The 21,628-nt window shown below is 35.1% G+C and overlaps 1 protein-coding gene across 4 annotated transcripts in view; it reads left to right on the top strand.

Moving 5' to 3' along the window:
- The first annotated feature begins 141 nt into the window (after positions 1-141).
- Positions 142-21,628, top strand: part of armc9 (armadillo repeat containing 9) — a 35,817-nt gene continuing 14,330 nt past the window's right edge. Inside the window, exons 1-21 of one of the 4 annotated variants that reach the window (XM_039649701.2) lie at positions 142-330; positions 702-787; positions 878-1,003; positions 2,020-2,190; positions 2,419-2,574; positions 2,801-2,893; positions 4,186-4,210; positions 5,173-5,327; positions 5,418-5,516; positions 8,259-8,294; positions 10,035-10,069; positions 10,587-10,698; positions 13,890-13,982; positions 15,183-15,273; positions 16,464-16,587; positions 18,456-18,595; positions 18,739-18,815; positions 19,493-19,567; positions 19,880-19,970; positions 20,345-20,409; positions 20,592-20,690. In XM_039649701.2, coding sequence (XP_039505635.2) covers positions 713-787; positions 878-1,003; positions 2,020-2,190; positions 2,419-2,574; positions 2,801-2,893; positions 4,186-4,210; positions 5,173-5,327; positions 5,418-5,516; positions 8,259-8,294; positions 10,035-10,069; positions 10,587-10,698; positions 13,890-13,982; positions 15,183-15,273; positions 16,464-16,587; positions 18,456-18,595; positions 18,739-18,815; positions 19,493-19,567; positions 19,880-19,970; positions 20,345-20,409; positions 20,592-20,690 — 1,938 coding nt within the window. In that variant the 5' untranslated portion in view covers positions 142-330; positions 702-712. Of the gene's footprint in view, positions 331-675; positions 788-877; positions 1,004-2,019; positions 2,191-2,418; positions 2,575-2,800; positions 2,894-4,185; positions 4,211-5,169; positions 5,328-5,417; positions 5,517-8,258; positions 8,295-10,034; positions 10,070-10,586; positions 10,699-13,889; positions 13,983-15,182; positions 15,274-16,463; positions 16,588-18,455; positions 18,596-18,738; positions 18,816-19,492; positions 19,568-19,879; positions 19,971-20,344; positions 20,410-20,591; positions 20,691-21,628 lie in introns of all 4 variants that reach the window. The other 3 variants (XM_039649678.2, XM_039649689.2, XM_039649711.2) reach the window with 3 other exon arrangements.

Raw genomic sequence — 21,628 nt, 5'->3', positions numbered from 1 at the left:
ACCATAATAATTCAATTTTCAAAGAAATAAACCAATGATTTTAATTTACTGGAAAAAAAAAACTTTCGAGCCAAAGGTATCGTTGAGAAAAAATATAAAAGACTACATTTTATCTCAAGTTAAACTACAAAAATTTGCGACACTAATTTCCGGCAACCGTAGTTTCGTTGCGGTTGTTAGGAGAAAGCGTCTTCCTCATGGTTACCGCCACAGTTAGCCAAACAGCGTCTGTTTATTCCGCGGAAATCATCTTTAATAGACTATATTTCTATAGATTTGACATATAACACATCAAATATGTTGATCGTCGGTTAAAATATTCGTAACGAGGTGAGTTCGGTTATGCTCAGACTGTAAACAGGCTATCAAACAAGCTAGCTAACGTAACTGTATGGGTCATACGTGAATGCTGCGCCTTATAATATACCTAAAAATATGTGTAGTGTTTTCAGCAGCATATATATACAAGTCGGTTTAAGCGTTTGTTTTGCCTTGGACTGAAGATAGGAAAACAGTTCCCAAGTGCTTGTTTGTTTTGTGTCGGTTTTCTCAGAAATTACATAAAACCTAGCCAGCAAAAAGCTGTTTATTATAACGTTACTAAATAAAAGTATTATTTATTATTTAGCAATGACATCTTCGACTTTTTTCTTTATGCTTTTCTCTGTATTCCAGTATTATTGTCTATATTGTTTTATTAGAGTGTGGATCAATGAGCTCCAGAAAATCTGAAAAGATGGGTGAGAATCTGGCCAGTGAAAGTGATCTCCTGTCTATGATCCATGAGGTGGGCTTACAACACTTTTGTCAGTTCATTTATTTAAGTAATATTTCACAAATATAGACATATAATGACAAATAACGAAATGGTTTACAGTATCTGAAGTTTGGCGAGTTTGAAGAGACTGCGAGAATATTTGAAAAGGAAATCAAACGCAAAGGAAAACCTGCCCTCAAAAGCTCCGGGGCGGCATGCCGAGACTCCAGAACCGCCATCATCTATGTGAGAGTTTCTGATCTCATCCACACATCTATCTATCTATCCATCTGTCTGTCTGTCTGTCTATCTATCTATCTATCTATCTATCTATCTATCTATCTATCTATCTATCTATCTGTCTATCTGTCTATCTGTCTGTCATATCTATCTATCTATCTATCTATCTATCTATCTATCTATCTATCTATCTATCTATCTATCTATCTATCTATCTATCTATCTATCTATCTATCTATCTGTCTGTCTGTCATATCTATCTGTCTGTCATATCTATCTGTCTGTCATATCTATCTATCTATCTATCTATCTATCTATCTATCTATCTATCTATCTATCTATCTATCTATCTATCTATCTGTCTGTCTGTCTGTCTGTCTGTCTGTCTGTCTGTCTGTCTGTCTCTTTGTCTGTCTGTTTATCTGTCTGTATTTCTATCTATCTGTGTTTCTATCTATCTATCTATCTATCTATCTATCTATCTATCTATCTATCTATCTATCTATCTATCTATCTATCTATCTGTCTGTCTGTCTGTCTGTCTGTCTGTCTGTCTGTCTGTCTCTTTGTCTGTCTGTTTATCTATCTGTATTTCTATCTATCTGTGTCTCTATCTATCTGTCTATCACATCTGTCTGTCTGTCCGTCCATCCATTTGGTTTGTCCGTCCGTCTATATATCTATCTATCTATTTCTTTGTCTGTCATATCCATCCATCCATCCATCCATCCATCTGTCTGTCTGTCTAGACTTTGTCAAGCAACAACATTTTTATCTATTTTAAAAAAAAAAAACATATTTGTATGTAAAATGTAAAAAAAAACTGCTGTCATTTCCTGTCAAGCCAAAGCAAATTTAGAAAAAGAGTTTAAAATGAAGTATAATTCATTTACAATATTTACGTAGTTATCAGAGTGCTGGTATTTGTGATTTTTAAAAGATTACAAAAAAAAAAAAAAATTGAAAAGAAATTAAAAAATTGAAAAGCAACTGAAAACTTTGTCTCCTTCTCTTTCCTATAGGATGATTGTCTCAGCTCGTTTAACGATGGAGACTATAAGGTGTTCTCCGAGCTGTGGGCTAAACATATTCCTGCAGAGATCCGGGATTGTGATCCAGTGGCACAGAAACTGGAATTCTACTTACAAATTCATTTCACAATATACCCACTGAAATCCCATGTAGGAAGTCACGTAAGTGCACTTTATCTTTGGTAATGGAAATCAAATGACCTATTACTTTTAAAAATAAATGACTGTATTGACATACGTAGATAAATATACAATGCATGTACGCTGTTCGACCAACAGGTGTCCCCATTAAATAACATATTCAAGCAATCCTCTCGTTCAGTCAAATGCTTTCAATCAAGATGCAAGTTACATTTTTGCTTAATGTGAAAACATAACTGTGTGATGCAGGATAAAGGAGAGTTTGAGAACAGGATCACACATTTTAAACAGTATCTGGAGACCAGAGGGGCGGCGCTGAGCCAGACCACTGAATTCCTGCCCTTCTACGCCCTGCCGTTTGTGCCCAATCCCACGGTCCACCCGTCCTTCCAGGAGCTCTTCCAGGTACAATCGCCAGAACACCAGCTGATTCAAAAAAAAAAAATGCTTTGACATCTTAGAATAGAATAGGAGAAGAGATACAGTCTTATAGGTACATCATACTGTAGTATATTGAGAAACTCCTATATTTATGTGTGGCAAACATCAGCTACACTGAGCACTTGTCTGATGGAGATGGCAGAAGCAGTTTTGACGTGTTGTCATTTTTTTTTTTTCTACTTGATCATAGGATTCCTGGATGCCAGAGTTGAGAGAAAGGCTGGAGAAGTTTCTTTCAGTGACTCTGAAAGCGTCAAACAAACCGAGGCTTTTGACTTTATATGTATCCTTTTATATATTTATCTATACACACACACCCAATTTTGTCTAGTGGGAAGTACTTAAAGTAGTTTTAATTAATCTTGGGTAATAATTACATTTGTTCTGTGTTCAGAAGGTTTCTCAATGAGAATGTTTAACTTTTATTGACTCATTGAACCTTATCGAATGTCCCTTTTCTAATCTCATCCCAACTGCTTCTGTATGTGGAAAGCAGAATAAAGCAGAAGTGTTGTATATTGTTAACGGTTTAAAAGATACATTTAACAGTGTTTTACAGGTTAATATAACAGTAGTGTTGAATGCACAAAAGTATCTGATAGTGAAGCTAATATGAAGATAAACCAGTATTCTGCTGGTCATGTGATCTTAACATGGCGGCCAACACGAGGACATACTATTTTTTTGATTAAATGTGTTCTAGTCCACTTATATGACACTAATAACTTTCATCTCACTTATATCGTACAGTACATAAACTAATAATTACATAAGAATTTCATATTATTAGAATAAGTTTTAATAGAGCAAATAAACTATCGTTTAAAAATTTGGGGTCAGTGCGTTTTTTAAAAATAAAATAAAATAATAATACTTCAAATGAACAGACAAAAGTGACAGTAAACACATTTAGAATGTTACACGTTTTTATTTCAAATAAAATTTTCTTTTTTCTGAAACTTTGTTTTTACAGATTCCATTCTAAAAAACAAAATGCATAATTTGTGAGCACGATTGAATACATTTTTAAAGGCCGGATGTAGTATATCCTTTTACTATAAAGCAATAGTGAAAGCAAATATAGTTTAAATCACTGAACCTAAGTATCAGCCATATTAAAAGTGCCTTTGAAACAGATAATGTTATGACACGTCAATCCTCTTAAAAAGTTTGACCTGAAACCTAAAATAGCCGTGAGCATTTAATAATGAATTGTTTAAGCGAAACTGAACGGCGCACCTTTGAATTTATGACATCAACCAAAGCCGCTTTACAATAAACGTTATTGTACGATAAAGAAAAAAATGGTCTTCCTCAGCTATTGATGGCTGAATCTCTGTCGTAAATATAGGAAAGCCTGAGGATTATGGTTGCATAATTATTCAACATTGTGCAAGTGTATTGTTTATTGTCATAAAATGCACATGTTCTGGTGTTGTGTTAGAACAATGGATTGTGAAAACAAGTCTTCTGAATGATGTTTAATGAGCAAACTGATGAAGGTTAAGTAGAAGGAAAATTGATCCATCAAAATGAAAAATGACTTGTTGGCACAACTTAACACAAAGAAACCAGACCGATGGTGGAAAAGGCAACAAAGGTGAGTTATTCTGAAGCAGGTCCTAGATTGGTACTGTATTGTTAGAGCCCAGAATGAGCTAAATTTTAATATAATATTTAATCAATTATTTAATTCAACTTGGCATAATTGTGTCCCTAATAATGGGATTGTTTCCGGTTTTCTGTGCATATGATATTGCACCTGGCAATTTTGCAATATTTTCTAGTTGGTTAACATATAAATTTTATATATATAGTGAAGATTTAAAAAAAAAAAAATCTTTATCTAGTATCACACAAATGACTGTTGTAATTTAGGGTGAGGGAAGAAAATAAAGGAAGCAGTTTTATTCCTGAATCTCCAGTCATGTTGTAAATCACAGTGATGGAAGTAATTACATTTTTTATAATATAATATAATATGAGGTTACACTTTATTTTAAGGTGTCATTGTTACAGTGTAAAGAACATTGTATTATGTTTTGATTGATACTGTAAAGCTGCGTTTATGCAATCTAAAAAGCGTTATAGAAATATACTTGACTTGACAGTGTAGTTATACATGTAAGTACTCAGTAATATTAATTAACTACATGTGCTTACTATAGGGTTCGGGTAGGATTTGGTTGAGGATTAGTTGCATAAGTACATGCAACATGTAACAAAGACACTGTAAAATAAAGTGTGATTATATAATTTAATTAGTTCTGTCAAATCGATTAATCGTGATTAATCGCATCTAACAAACATCGCATGTTTTTTTTCTACACATTTTTACAAACTTTTATGTCAGATGGTATTAATTGCGATTAATCGGCACTAAATATAATATAATAATAAAAATATGTAGAATTGTGTTATGATGGTTTTATTTGGCTGTTTTAGTGTTCATTTAGGTCGAAATGCCCTGAAATTGTTAACTTTCTATCCTGATATGACTCTTTTGCCTCATGCATGCACACCAACCCCTGATTTGACTCTGTGTGTTTTGTCATCCAGAAGTGATTCAGCAGATGCAGCTCCATGTGACCGAGGCAGAAAGGAAGGCCACCGTCTACATGAGGAGATTCGCTAAGCTGCAGGCCGACCATCACAACCTCATCGGCGTCACGGCCGAGCTGGTGGATTCACTGGAGGCCACAGTCCGTGGGAAGATGGCAAGCAAACATCATGTCCCACATTTATAAATCAGATAATTGCACATGAAAAGCTAAAACGCTCAAGGGAATGTGGTTTATGTTTTGCAGATCTCCCCAGAGTACCTGCAGGGTGTGTGTATGCAGCTCTTCAACAGTCACATGAGACAGAGCGCTGCTCAGAGTGCAGACTTCACCAGACCCGGCACTGTGAGTCTCTGCGTTCACCGCTTCTGTGCTTTTATGAAGAATCCTAGACGGGAACACAACTCTATATGCGTTTGGCTACCAGAATGCAAAAAGTGTTCAAAATATTAGGCTTTGTTCACACCGCACCCAAAGCTAATTTCTTTTTCAAGCAAATGACTCTTTGTTCAGTCTGTACTACTTAAAGGAGTAGTGCACTTTAAAATTAAATGAGGTACTCACTTAGATCCACCCCGAATTCAAAATAAAGGTATAATAAATCATATTGTACCTTAAATCTTCATAGATCATATTCATGACATTTAAGCACACAATTCCTCACAAATTGTCATTACCGTAATGCATAAAATGTCATTCTCATTACCGAAATGTGATTGTGGTATTATTAGACACTTTAATTAAAAATAAAACTATTAATTTCCATACAGTAATGAGTCAAATTTTGTGGAGAGCACAGAAACCGAGAAATTTTAAATCTGCATATTTCCGTCATGACATACCTTCTGCAACTCACTCAATCACAATTATGAATTTGCATACATAACTAGGTTTTGTTTTCATTCCATCACTCTGCTTTTCCATCGTTTTCTATGTAAACATGCGCTAGACAAACGTTGCCCGGTGTGCCTCACGTCTTATGTGCAAAAAAAAAAAATCCATTCTCATTACCATAATGCATCCAGAAATGTTATGTTTGATATGTATTTTTTTCAATTGTGATTCATTAATATAATAACATTTAAAAGCTTTTTTTTTTTTTTAAATCAGCATAAATTAATGTGGCGTACACTACCAGAATATGTAATTTGTAATTTTTTTGTCATCACTGTAGGTTTTTATGCATTACAGTAATGACAATTTGGAAGGAATGTGCTTGATTATCATAAAGATAATGATTAACAATTGCAAAAATCATAGTAATTCTTAATTTTCTTCTTTGACCAGGTGTTCTAAAAGATGTACCTTTCATTATTATTCATTCCACTACCCCATTTCTTACATTTATTAAAAAAAGGAAAGAAAAAGAAGCACGTTCTGTGGTGACATTTACCGTTGTTCTGTGAATTTTCGCAGACGAAATCCAGTCATTTCAATAGTAATCCAAATGAAATATTTCCACGCACAAATTAAATTTCACTATTGTATTCAGATAGTGTGATTCATATTTGGTGTATTACCCCAAAATCAAAATATCAATAATATTGTACGCTTATTTTAAAACTCTTATGACTTTTGCATCGTGACTATATTTGAAAACAATTAAGCACATTTACTTACAAACTGTCATTACCGTAATGTGAATTAAAAACGGACTATTATAAGTTATTATATTATAAGCTATTATAAGTCACCTTAATTAATGTTCATTTAAGGCGACACACTACAGGTGAATAGGGTAATTTTTTTAACTAGCAGATATCACCATGAAACTTTCCCAGTTGATTACCTACATTAAGATGAGCAAAAAATATATAACAAGTTTTCTGTAATTTAATGTTTAAATATGCAAATTAGGCATTATCTAATTAAATATGTGCTAATTTGCATATATTTAAAAAAAAATCTGAGTATTGGATAAAGCCAGGTTCAAAATTCTTTTTTCATTGTGTTCACATATTAGATGAGAAAAAAATTACAGAGGGATTTATGGATATCTACTTTTGTTTTCCTGTAAATCCAAATATACTGTCAATTGCCTTAAAAAATGATTTTTGCCATGTTTTTTGGAATACAATGTTATATAAATCAGGCTAGGAACAAAATATTTACAAATCCCTCTGTAAATGTCTTCATGATAAAACTAGGTACAAGACTGGAAAGTTTGGTGTATATAGGCGCTACTGAAGTAGAGATTTCGGACTTGGAGTATGAGAGAAAAGTCATTTTGAGAAAACTGGCTTTAAAGATTTAGCATCATCCAATGAGATCGCACATTTAGAGTTAAATCCCCCTTTTACTTTGACGATTGGTTGCTGATAAAAAGGAAATTACCGTATTTGGATCCGACAGCGTTGTCCAGGAGAACGAGCTTTCTAACGGTGTGTGATGACAGGGTGCAGATCGCGATCGCTGAGCTACAGGATGATTTATAACGACAACTTTTGAAGAATTGATGAGAAATCTACAGACGCAAACAGACAAAGTGTAGTAAAATAAAGACCTTAATGTGTATTTCAGACTTTTTTTCACCACAAGTCTGAAAGATGACATGTTATTGAAGACAAATATCCAAAAATCTCAAAATTGACCAGTGAAAAAAAAAAAAAACGACGTTTTTGCCTACCATGTCTCGCCTTAAATAAAAACTCTTTTTCATATTATTACAGTAATGAATTACCATTGAGATTAAAGGTAATTCGTTCGGTTTGTGTGAGCTGTAGTTCATCCATCGCTACACTTTCAAAAAAGTGAACCCCTTTGGCCGGCGAAATTACATTTTTTACTATTTTTTTTTTTACTTTACAAAGTTTACTAATGTGGTCGAACCTTTAGAGATACACCAAATAGAGCTTTTTTTAATATAATTGCTTTTATGGATATAGCCCATATATATTTATATATATATATATAGTTTTACATAATGTAGCCTATGTGATGAGTATTTTTAATATTCAAAACCTGACATTTAAACATAATCTGACATTCCCTGAAATGTTTGATAATTGACTTGCTTGCGGAGCTAGTGTGTCCTCAATCATATCTTCCTGTGTTTGTTTGTGTGTGTCTGACCATCTGCTCATGAAGGGATATTACTCCATGAGCCCTTATGATGATGGATATGTAAGTTGCTGAATGTTTCATCGTCGTACGTCCTGCCGTCCTGGTCTTGCCTGCGTAACCATTAGCCCTGCCTGTCTTCTTCCTCCTCTGTATTTCGTCCCAAAGCCTTTCTAGTTCATCTAGTTCCCATTAGAACGCCTTAGTGTCATGGGACGTACATTCTTGTTCAGTCTAAGAGTGATCCAACAGGCATGTGCATTGTTGCTGTATCTCAAAGGAAGCACATAATACGGATTACTTTGAAGGCCGCTTAGTATTTTTGTTTCACTTATTTGTCTCTAGTTCCCCAGAGTGGACAACAATTCTATATATTGCTGGTCATATCATGAAAAATATTTCCTTTTCCCTTTTGAAATAGTCTTTGCCTACCAGGCATCAGATAAGCAAATCTCATGTTCGCCTAGGCTTATCAACAGTGCTATTTTTTGTTCTTCAGTAACATGAGTCAACGCATTGTGTTGAAGAAGGAACGAGGAAGGATTACAGCAAAAATAACTCTTATTACCCTAAAAAAAAAATAATATCCTGTATATTTTTACAGAACAATAAGACAACAATAATTTTTGCACCTTTAAGAATCAATTGTGATTCTTATAATAACTCAATATGCCTGGTGCGTGGCATTGATTAAATATTAAGCAACATTGATAGTAATAAATGTTTCTTGAGCATCAAATCAGCATATTAAAATGATGATGTGAATCTGAAGACTGGAGTAATGATGCTGAAATCCATCTTTGAGACATTTTACATTTTAAAGGGTTAGTTCACCCAAAAATGAAAATTCTGTCAGTATTTACTCACCCTCAAGTTGTTCCAAGCCTCTATGTGTTTATTTGTTCTGCTGAACACAAAGGAAGATATCTGAAAGAATGTTTTAATCAAACAGATCTCAATCCCCATTGACTACCATAGTATGTATTTTTTCCTACTATGGAAGTCAATGGGGATTGAAATCTGAAATCTGTCATTTTTGGGTGAACTATCCCTTTAACATATTCAAGTATTGTAAATTGTACTAATATTTCACAGTGTCACTGATTCTACTGTATTTTAACTAATAAATGCAGCCTCTGTGAGCAAAGGAGACTTCCTTCGACCAGGATATGCTCATTATGTGCAAACTCTCATTGTGAAATCCACATCCGCAGACGACTGCAAATATCCTAAGCAAACACTTAAGATTAGCCAAACTTGGGAATGTTCGCATACATAACTTTGGCTATCCAGAAAGTTCTCCTCAAACCAGTTCGAAGTCAAACGTGCATGATATAAGACGGATGTTTACATTGGGAAAGGTCCTCATGCCTCGTACCTCGATACAGTAAAACAAACTATTTCCAGCATACTCCAAATAATGCTCACTCGAGCCACCTTCTCTTGGGTCGCTGTAGCCCTCCCCAAGGCCAAGAGTCTAATTGCATCCTTAAGATGCCAGGATTTTTTTTCCATTGGAAATTAGATCCCGCAGGTGCAGCGCTATAATGATCTTGGGGAATTCCTTTCACTAACACCCCGTCCTCCAAACTTTCAGGTCATTTATTGGCTTCAGGTCATTCATTGCATGTACTCGTAACCCCACCCGTACTGCATGCGGTCGCAACTGTTGTGAAACGCATGCTAGTTTATTTCTGAATACTCACATTGAGCGCGAAAAGTTCACTAACACACACGCACAGCCATTTTGTTTTTATCTGCAAGCCGACGTATCAACAAATAAAACATTTTTTCTTCTTTTAGGCGTCCTCACTGCTGCGGGCGTCTGTCGCACCTCAGTAAGTTGCTTTTTGACTTTGAGATTGCTGATTTCAGGAGTAATCGAGGGGATATCTACTAAACATTTCATAACTTGATGTAGATCAGGGGTTTTCACACTTTTTTTAATTTATTTTTATGCCAGACCCCTAATTATGGGGATCTGTTTGTATGGCCCCGTTTGTAAAATATATAATTTTTCATTGTTTGAGGAAAAACGTTATGTGGAATATAAAAAAAGACTATTTTCTTCCCAGAATTAAATAATTGTCATTGACCCGAGGAAAGTCTAAAATATCATTACGGTAAAACATTCTTTAAATGTTTTACATTTTGATCTAAGTTATAATCAAGCAGCTTGTTAACTTTGGCATCTTGTACTTTCCGAGTCAGATCATTTAAATGTTATTCCATTAATGCAATCCAACCAGAACTTGAGGAAAAATGACCTTTTTTTTCTCAACACAATTCCCAGCAGTAACGTGAAGAGCAAGGTGTCATGTGTCGATTTGTCACCATTTTATTTCCTGCTGGCAGGAGGCCCAAAGACGTGCCGTTGCTGCCTTCGCTCGACTACGAAAAGCTGAAGGAAGACCTGGTGAACGGATCAGATCGACTGAAGGCTTTGCTGCTTCAAGCTTTGCGCTGGGTAACTCAGAATTACTGATTGTAAATGAAAAACATGCTGGCATCGGTCCATGGCTTGGGAATCTTATGTTATAAAATCCCAATCTATTCCTGTGTGTGCATTTTAATATGACTTGAAACCATTCAATTGCATGAAGACTCTAGAAGACTTAGAATAAATATGAATTATATCTAAGGTTTTATTTTTTTACCTTATTGGAATTGATAATATTGGAATGGTTAAAATTAGGGATGCACGATGATATCGGGACAACATCGGTATCGGCCGATAAAAGCTTAAAATGACCATCATCGGCAGTCTTATTGCGCTGATACTGTCAAATACACACAAGGTTTACATAAACAAAGTTGGTTATGTCTAAAGTGAAAGCAAACAGAGAAAATCTCCTTGTCAAATGCGTGTATATTAGACGCATCAAGAGATGCGTTCACGTGCAGTTCTTAAAGAGACTTAAAGAGTTCTTAAAGAGCTGCCGCATGTCCTGCACCCAGAAATAAAAATTCTGTCATTATTTACTCACTCTAATGTTGTTCCAAACCTGTATTCATTTCTTTCTTGTGCTTAAATATACTATGGAAGTCACTGGAGTACAGCAACTGTTTGGTTAGCCTCAGTCTTCCAAATAACTTTTATAATTTCAACAGAAGAAAGAAACTTGAGAGAGTAATAAATGATGACAATTAAATTTTTGGGGTTAATATTAATAAAACAACAAAACACAGAGGAAATCACTCACTGCTCTTGACTGAGAACTTTAATAGAAGTTTTAATAAGCATTTTTTGCACTTAAAAAAATACAAATATATCGGCATCGGGCAAATTTAGTTTGAAAATATCGGCATATCGAATATCGGCCAAATCCTATATCGTGCATCCCTAGTTAAAATGAATGAATGAATGAATGAATGAATGAATGAATGAATGAATGAATGAATGAATGAAAAGTTTTTATTTCGAACATGTAGAAAAAAACAAAAACAAAAAATACATAAAAAAAAAAAAAATTACTTATACATGTCCGAAAAGGAGTAGGAAGAAGCATAAGCTTATTCAATCCTACCCCATCTTCAACTAATTAATTAACTAATTAACCGGTTGACCGAATATTTTGATCTATTTGTCTCTACACACCAAAAACAAAAACAACATACATATCTACCTATGTGTATATACATCTTCAAAAAAAAAAAATACATAAGAGAAAATAAATAAAAACTAATAATAATAAAAAGAGAGAAAAAAATGAAAAATATATATCACCTAACTAATAATCTTCATCCTCTCTATACCTTGCAAATATCATATTTTTACAATGCTTTGCTTTTTAAACTGAGTCATACTTGGGCATTGTTTAAGTACTGAACATAATCTGTTCCACAACTTCACTCCACATATCAAAACACAAAAACTTTTTAATGTTGTACGTACACATAATTGTTTAAAGTTGCTCTAACCCCTAATATTATATCTCCCTTCTCTATTAAAAAAACAGTTGTTGAATATTACCAGGGAGTAGGTTATTTTTTGCTTTATAAATTATTTGTGCTGTTTGAACATAAACCAGATCAGTAAATTTCAACGTCTTGGATTTTAAAAATAATACATTTGTGTGATCTCTATAACCAATGATGCCAAAAATGCCAATGTTTCCCATAGTTTCTGCCACAATATCAGAATTACTACAGTTAGAGGTGTCTTCTAAGTCAAGGATCACTGTTAGTATTGCTCAAACATGATAAAATAGGTTAAAAAACAAGAAACCCAAGAAAATAGTAGAAATTTGGAGTGGGATCTTTTGACAACCATTGAAAATACCCAGTCTGTTCTCATCCCAAGGCGTCATATACGACGCTTTTGCCAAAGCGTAGACATCCGACGCACATGGCACTAGGGCTGGGTATTGACACAAATTTCACAATTCGATTCGATTTCGTTTCACAAGCTTGCAATTCGATTCGATTTCGATTCAATATTGATTATTTTGGATATCAGTTACAATAAATGGGAAATTTTCTAATGCTGTAAACTATGGGAGTCTAGGTGTAGCCTACTAGGCTTTATTAGCCTAATATGAAGGTAATAATGAACTGTTTTGTAGCTATACAAACACTTAAATTACACTTTTATTTATTTTTATAATAAGAAGATTGTATGAAATATAAACCTTTAAATGGTGGCTGTCATAAAAAACTTGCCAGATTTATTCAAATATGCATTAAATATTGAAAAACATTAAGATTATAATGTAATATTGTGTATATATTTAGCAAAATGCTCCTCTCTGGAGTTATTTTTTTCTAGCTGACTAACGAGTTTATGTGGGTTTTCTGAGGTAAATATGACGATACATGACATTGATTACACTGACGTCTTTCCACGGTTGAAACGCTGATTGAGCGAATCAATGTGACATGATACAGATTTCGATAAGTTGTACTCTATCTTTTAACACACTTTCAGATGCTCATTCATATTTATTTCGCGCTGTGACTGGTATTATTAATGATCATGTGCTGCTGCTTCTCTTGAGCTGCGCCAGAGCGATCTCACGCCACAGCGCCAAAACGTTATTTATGTTTTTGAATTTCTAAAGAAAATGGACGTAATTTGAAATTATTATTGAAATTATTGCGAATTTTTTTTGGAATGCGCGCAGCCGCGATACAATGTTCCATTCATTCAGGACGACTAATCGATTCTTGAGATTTAAGAATCGATATCAGTTCGTAAAAATGAGAATCGATTAATATCGAGAAATCAATATTTATTACCCAGCCCTACATGGCACCCTTTAGCGTCAATATGAGACGCAGAAGGGGCAGATGGTGCCTCCTAGTGGTCTAACCCTAACCCTACCCCAGACCTAAACCTACCCATACTCTGTACGTGTTATATTGACGCTAAAGGGTGCCATGTGCGTTGGATGTCTACGCTTTGGCAAAAGCGTCGTATATGACGCCTTGGGATGAGAATGCGTTGAAATACCAGAGCAGCCGCACAGACACATGCTAAGAACCACTGCAGCGTGTACATGGCCAAGCTTTAAGCCCTAGTTCAGTTTTGTAAGGGATATTTTGTTGTTTTATCTCCATCTTTGAGGTATTTTGTGTCCTTTGGAATATGCATTGAGGTACACAAATTGGCTTTCGCATTACATGCCAATTGTCTTGTAATTTTCCATTGTTCGGCAGAGGTTGACTCGATCTCTTCATGGAGAGCAAAGAGACACAATTCTACAGGCCTTCATCAGCAATGATCTTCTGGAGCGGTACAGTACCAAACAGGTACTTAACAAACTCCTTGTCATGTTTGTGCTAACAACCGTTTTTTGTGTATTGTATGGGAAACTGCATGTTGGATAATTTTACAATTATAAAATAATATTTAAAGTAATATCATTTATATTTAGCTATTTTGACACAACACTTAACCTCCTGTATGCTGCCTCAATGCAAATACGCAAAGATTCATTTTTGAATGCTTATCAATGTTCATTGTTTAACATCTCTCTTTCTGTTATGTTACTATAATTAAAATTTTTAGTCCATTCTCTATTTGGACTATATTTTAGGATAGTTATTAGGGATGCATGATAATATCGGCCACCAAATCAGTATCGGCCGATAAATGTTCATTTTTAATGTTTTCGTTATCGGCCCAATAAGAAAATTAGGCAGATATATTGAAGCTGATAATGTATTATTTCCTTCAGTGGACACATTTCAGATGCGCACTGTTCAACATGATGTGTTTTGAATTGCTTGAAATATGATTGGAATCACTTCAAAAAAGAAAATATAGTTAAGTGAGATGCAAGTCTGTCATATCGGCTACAGACAATTATTATGAGAAACATTATAATTGTGTGGTTGGGACATGGATTTTAAGGTTGAGACTTTTGTTTTTGTGTCCAGGCTCTCAAAAATTATACAATAATTTGGATTTAGATTTATCGGCCGATATATCGGTTATCGGCTTTCAAATATAAAGAATAATCGGTTATCGGGTTATTCATATCGGATTGTTCATATCAGATAGAGTAGTATGCAAAATCAGATGGGAAAATAGACCCCTTTTAATCTACCCTTTATATCATTCCAATGTATTCAAATTTCATTTCGATTGGAAACATTAATTTTAATATGTGATTGCTTTTGGGAGTTTTAGATGAGGACAGTTATGAAACTAACCATTCCAGCACTCAAAATAATTAAAACAAAGTGTGTGCAGTCTATGATCTACTGCGGTTTAAAATGTGTTATCTCAGGTATTTATGATAAATGTGGATGATCAGGTTTTTGCAGTTAACGAAACTCGTGTCATCAAGTTCCTTGTGGGACAATCTAATCAGCTGTCCTATCTTTGTGCAGGTTGGAAGATAATATCTCATGTTACTATAATCCAGAATAAATGAAATTGTCCTTTGCAATCAACATATTGCACCAAGAGTAACTTTTTACATAAGCGTTTTGTGTATTTTGCAGAAAACCGTTCTTCGTCTAATAAAATCCAAAAATGAGATTGTCAGACAGTATATGGCAAGACTCATCAATGCCTTTGCCTCATTGTGTGATGGTAAGTGAAAACTATTTTTTTTCTTTTTGTTCCTTGAGCAAACAAGGAAACGCACACATTCCTCCATCGCTCTGGGTGGCGCTATAATAAGCAAAGTTGTTAAGTACCTCCAGAACTGTATGGGCCAGAATCAAAAATCTTCCCCTGAATCATTTGTACTTGTGGATTTTTATTTCCACTTTTTTTTTTTCTGGTGGAAATAAACTTTTTTTGAATTTAAAGTGTAACTTTGCCAATTTTCAATCCGCTTTGGTACTGTTACAATGTTGGTAGTCTATGTAAATTAACAATATCCATTCTCCATGTTACTTTGATCTAAAAAAAAAAAAACACTTGACTACAGATTATACTTCCACAGACAGTTGATTTGACAGAGAACACTTATTGTAAAATTAGGTTTATCACTGAAAATAAACTGCATTATGGTAAAAATAGAACAATATGAAAACATTCATTATTATAGTAAACATTATTGTGTCTAAAAGTTTGCTAAGGAGTATTTCCTACTCAAGAAAGCCGATATTTGACTCATTGGTCAAGGGTATCCAATCGGATTAGACTGGGAGTGGTCTTGGAAAACAGCATGCCAAGTGCATTATTGGGGTCTATCCCCTATTTGGCAAAAGGGAAGACAACAGCCTTTTTTCTGTTTTCTCCAGTCCGGGTAGCACGATTTCAGTTTTCGTCATTCTGCCGCATTGCCGATTTTTATTGAAAGCCGATTTTGAGAATGGTGATGAATTACCCTAACAAGGTAACATATGGTTACATTTACTGTTGTTTGGTCAAATTTCCACAGGCTAAATGTAGTCATTTCAATAGGAATGCACATTATTGTGAATCCCATGCTAGAATTCTCTGTGTACAGCAGATTATTTCCACTCACATGCTACTCTACATTCTTGTGTTGATGGATATCACTATTCACATTAGGAAATTGACCTTTTTTTCCCCATCAGTGTGTTTTTTGGCCCTGGCCCAAACAGATTAAAGTAAAATGTAAATTCCTTTCTGGTTCTCAATTCTCAACATTTTTGGTTCAACATGTTTACAATGGCAACATACTCTATATAATTTACATTCTATCATTTTAATTATTTTTTCCAACAATTGAATACATTGTCTATACATCTCTTTGTTTAGTTTTGAAATGTGTTTATTGTCATCTTATGGCTTGTTGCTCTCCCAAGGGCGCATGTATCTATCTCAGATACCCTCTTTACTAAGGTTTCTGCTTGATTGTCTGAAGAATGAAGAGAAAGAGTCTGTAACTCGAGAAAATGTGCTTGCGGCTCTGCAGAAACTCAGCCTCAGGTGTGTCATCTGTTAAATGGTAATACAGTAAGCAGACTGTAACAATATGCTTTCAGTTGTTTCTTTTTGTTTGATGACAAATTCAGGTTTCAAATTTACTTTTATTTACAGTAAAATTTTATTGTAATGTGTCCTTGTTATGCGTTACATGTATTTACTATAGTAATCACTATAAATTAGGCATAATTGCATGCAACAAATCGTAAATAAAACCCTAATTCTATAGTATTTACATTACTGTTTCTCAGCACTTGATTGTATAATTACACTTTAACAGGGACACATTCAAATAAAGTATCAACAAACATTTAAAATAAATATTAGGGATTCCAGTTTTTTTTCCCAATCAAATGTTTTTTTCCGAACAATACTACCTGCAACAAACTAGCAAGTACGTTAATGGCTGTGATGTAAACTAAATTTGGAAGCTTGTTCCTGCCACAAAAAAGAAGGTCATTTTGACTTTTTAAATCACAATTATGTCTTTTTGTAACGTAATTCTGACTTTTCTCTCGCAATTTCGAGTTATAACGCAATTCTGACTTTTTTCTTAGAGTTGTGAGATGAAAACTCTTGCCATTGCCAATTATAATGTCCAAGTTGTGAGATATAAACTCGCAATTGCGAGTTATAATGCAATGCTGTCTTTTCTCTTGCAATTGCGAGTTATAACGCAATTCTGACTTTTTCCATAGAATTGTGAGATGGAAACACTTCCCATTGCCAGTTTTAAGTCCAAGTTGTGAGATATAAACTCGCAATTGTGAGTTATAACGCAATTGTGACTTTTCTCCCGCAATTGCGAGTTATAACACAATTTCGACATTTTTCTTGGAATTGTGAGATGGAAACTCTTCCCATTGCCAGTTATAAAGTCCAAGTTGTGAGATATAAACTCGCAATTGCGAGTTATAACGCAATGCTGTCTTTTCTCTCACAATTGCGAGTTATAATGCAATTCTGTCTTTTCTCTCGCAATTTCGAGTTATAACGCAATTCTGACTTTTTTCTTAGAATTGTGAGATGGAAACTCTTCCCATTGCCAGTTTTAAGTCCAAGTTGTGAGATATAAACTCGCAATTGTGAGTTATAACGCAATTGTGACTTTTCTCCCGCAATTGCGAGTTATAATGCAATTCCGACATTTTTCTTGGAATTGTGAGATGGAAACTCTTCCCATTGCCAGTTATAATGTCCAAGTTGTGAGATATAAACTCGCAATTGCGAGTTATAACGCAATGCTGTCTTTTCTCTTGCAATTGCGAGTTATAACGCAATTCTGACTTTTTCCATAGAATTGTGAGATGGAAACTCTTCCCATTGCCAGTTTTAAGTCCAAATTGTGAGATATAAACTCGCAATTGCGAGTTATAACGCAATGCTGTCTTTTCTCTCACAATTGCGAGTTATAATGCAATTCTGTCTTTTCTCTCGCAGTTTCGAGTTATAACGCAATTCTGACTTTTTTCTTAGAATTGTGAGATGGAAACTCTTCCCATTGCCAGTTTTAAGTCCAAGTTGTGAGATATAAACTTGCATTTATTTCTCCTAATTCTGCCTTGTTTCAAATTCTGGGGCACAAAATTGTAATTTGCAAGAAATGAAAACATGAAAGTCTGAACTGACTTTCAGAATTGTGAGATATAAACTTGCAATTGCAAGGGGTAAAATGGATTTTTGAATTGTCACAAAAAGCCAGAGTTGCCTAGTTTTTATTCCGTGGTGGAAACAAGCTTCAGTACTAAACATCCAATGGTTTAATTTTTAATTTTTTTATTTTTTTACAAAAATATATGTTATTATTTACTATATATCATATTAAACTCCTAAAAGCTGTTGTGTGTGTGTGTATTTTCTGCTGTGAGCAGGCGAGCCCAACAGTCTGCTATGATCAGAGATGGTCTAATTGGCTGGTTGGTCAAAGAGCTCCACGACTCCGACTGCCTTTCTGACTACACACTTGAATACGCCATCTCCCTCCTCATGAACCTCTGCCTGCGCACTCAAGGTGACACAATGAGTTATTAAATCAATGACCATAGCAAAGACAAAAAGATACAAATAAACCATTGTATTGTGTTCACCTTCCTTTGTTTAGACTTTTATTTGCTTTGCTCAAATTAGCAAATCAATGTTTACTTTATGTTTCAGGAAAGAAGAAGTGCGCGGAGAAGGCCAAACACGTCCTGAAAGTGCTGACGGAGCTCTTGGGACATGAAAACCATGAGGTACATTGCTAATTACTCATCCGCTATCAACAAACAAGGTGTGTTATTTGAGCTTGTTCTCCTCTTACAGCCTTCGTGATGACTGAAACTGAAGGCGTAAATCAGCTTATTCCTTTTTACGTCAACCAGTTCTCGAATAAGAGGGCTTTTGTCAACTTTGGATTAAAAAGTTTGTCCTGCAAGTCTACCGATTCACTCCCTTTTTGAAACTTTAGAAGTGGAGAGTCAAGCCTACACTTTATATTATTTTCAGAAATGAATTTGCTTGCCGGCCTCAAAAATGCTTTGCAATATTGAAACTTAATAGTGTCATTGCAGACTCATTGTGTAATAAATACAGAACAATAATAGTATATTAAAAGACATATAATAAATCATTGAATTTACTTTAATATCCAGTCCAGTTCACCCATTAAATTAAAAATAGGCACTATTTTTAAGTAAAGTCATAGTGTTTTATAAAATAAACATTGTTTATTGCAGCTTTACGGTAATTAACGGAATAAAAATGAGTTTAGTTGATCCAAACCAGTTGAATGACTGTGTAAATGAAGCAAAGTGTCATAATTATGAAATTGTGTACAAAACTCATTTCAAGCTTTTTTTTTTTGTTTTTTGAGATGTCTCAAAATGTCCAAAGGATCATTGAATTTTTGTTTTCTTGTGTGTAAATATAGATTCGGTACTATGTGAATGGAGCTTTATACAGCATTCTGTCCATGCCAGAGATACGAGAGGAAGCGAAACAGATGGTACGTGTTTAATCAATGTTCAACGTTCATAAATTCCCCATTCATTATCATCACTTTGGTGATAACATGCAAACCTTTGAAAGTTAAACAGTGATGTGTGCCCATGTAGATGTCACAAGCAAGACACTTGATAGTTAAATTCCCAAAAATTGAAAGTTATGTCCATCCACCAATCAGAAAAGTCACTGTCAAACTGGCATATAAGAAAATCCTGCTGGAACCAAGGCTGCCAAAACAGTGAGTGGTCACTGTTGTGCTCCATAGTTCCTTCACAGAATACAAATAATGTGAGTATTTTGTTGTTGCATCTAGAGTTTGGAAGAGACCCTATGCTGTTACAGTAAAGAGGAAAACCCTGAACTCAACAGACAAATCGAATTCATCATTAAACTGCTTAACTCGGGTAAGACGGAAAAAACGTTCACTTAAAAACAAAAGATCGATCCTCATCCTACTCAACGTTTTTGTAACGTTTTTCTTCCGTGGAGCACACAATGTGCCTTTTTGGATAATATCATGGCCACAGTTTTTAGTATGATAAAGTTAATGATGACTGGGTTATCAGCTTCAGAAATAAATAATTGACCATAAATGCATCATAAACGCAGTCCATGTGTCATGGAATAAAGGATATGAGTCATTCGGACTTTTACAACGCTTCTACGTTGCTTTTTTGTCACATTTAACAATTAATATGTTGTGTTCCATGGATGTCTTACGGGTTTAGATGGGACGGATTTCAGTGATTCTTTTGCCTCATAATACTGTCGTACACAGCGGACATTCCCGAGCAAGAACCTGAGTCAGGTGATGAAGAGGATGATGACGACGATGATGACGAGGTACAGTAATTCACTTTGATTTTGTCTTCTGAGAAAGATTATTGCTCAACACGATTTCTTGTTTGCTATAATCTACAGAAAAGGCTATCACTGCTATTTGTATTTTATTGGTATTGGCGGTGTTCATGTAATTTACTGCCCAGTCACTTGATTTGTCTGTAATTCTTTAATCTTGTTAACAGGAAGATGTTATGGAGGCAGACCTAGATAAAGAAGAAGTTTTGCAGTCTCAGCCAAAAGAGCTTAGTGGAGAGTCTTTACTCACAACCGAGTATCTTGGGGTAAAACATCACACAACATTTATATGACGATAGAAACCAAATCCAGGCTAAGAACTTAAGGGTCTTGTTGGTCAAGAGTCACACCTCCGTTTTTGTCATTAATTAAATTCCTCGCAAAGGAAACAACATTTAAGATATCAAAAATCTGAAAGCAGTTACGCATCTTTAGTGACTTTACAGCAGCAATTATTAGTACACTGCTCTACGAACAAACACCATCGCACACCTGCAGGTGCGTAGAAAAAGAGGACCAAATAGGTTGGTTGACAAATCTGCAAATTAGGAACTCCTGCACACTATCAGTACTTGCAAGTTATATACAAAATTGTAATATTTTTTTATATATACTTGCAAGTACTGATAGTTAGACCTGTAGTCAAGACCTCCTAAACCGAGACCAAGACACTACCAAGACCAGAGGGTATCGAGACTGAGACCACGAGACCAAGACCGAGACCACCAAGACTGTGCCCACCAAGACCGAGACCACCAAGACCGAGACCAAGGCCGAGACCTCCAAGACCGAGACCAAGGCCGAGACCTCCAAGACTGAGACCAAGGCCAAGACCACCAAGACTAAGAGCGAGACCTAGACCACCGAGACCAAGACCGTGACGAAGGCCGAGACCACCAAGACTGTGACCACCAAGACCAAGGCTGAGACCACCAACGCAGAGACCACCAAGGCCGAGACTAGGGCTGCACGATGTATCACTTTAACATCGATATCGCGATGTGCGAATCCAAGATAGTCACATCGCAAGGATGTGTGATGTCACTTATAGGGATCGTAGTTAATCTGTGATTCGTGATCAGTAGGCTACGTGCCAGCAGCTCCCTGGCCCGTAAGGCTTGTGATTCGCAGATTAAATGCAAAGTTTAACCATCATAATGTGCGAGTTTATCAATTTGCAAGTCCTGTCAGTTTAAACATCAAG

Source organism: Pimephales promelas, chromosome 2 (genome assembly GCF_988280905.1).
Source record: "Pimephales promelas chromosome 2, fPimPro1.hap1.1, whole genome shotgun sequence".
NCBI lineage: Eukaryota > Metazoa > Chordata > Actinopteri > Cypriniformes > Leuciscidae > Pimephales > Pimephales promelas.
Note: the sequence above shows the minus strand (reverse complement) of the source record. Positions and strands in the feature narration are given on the sequence as shown.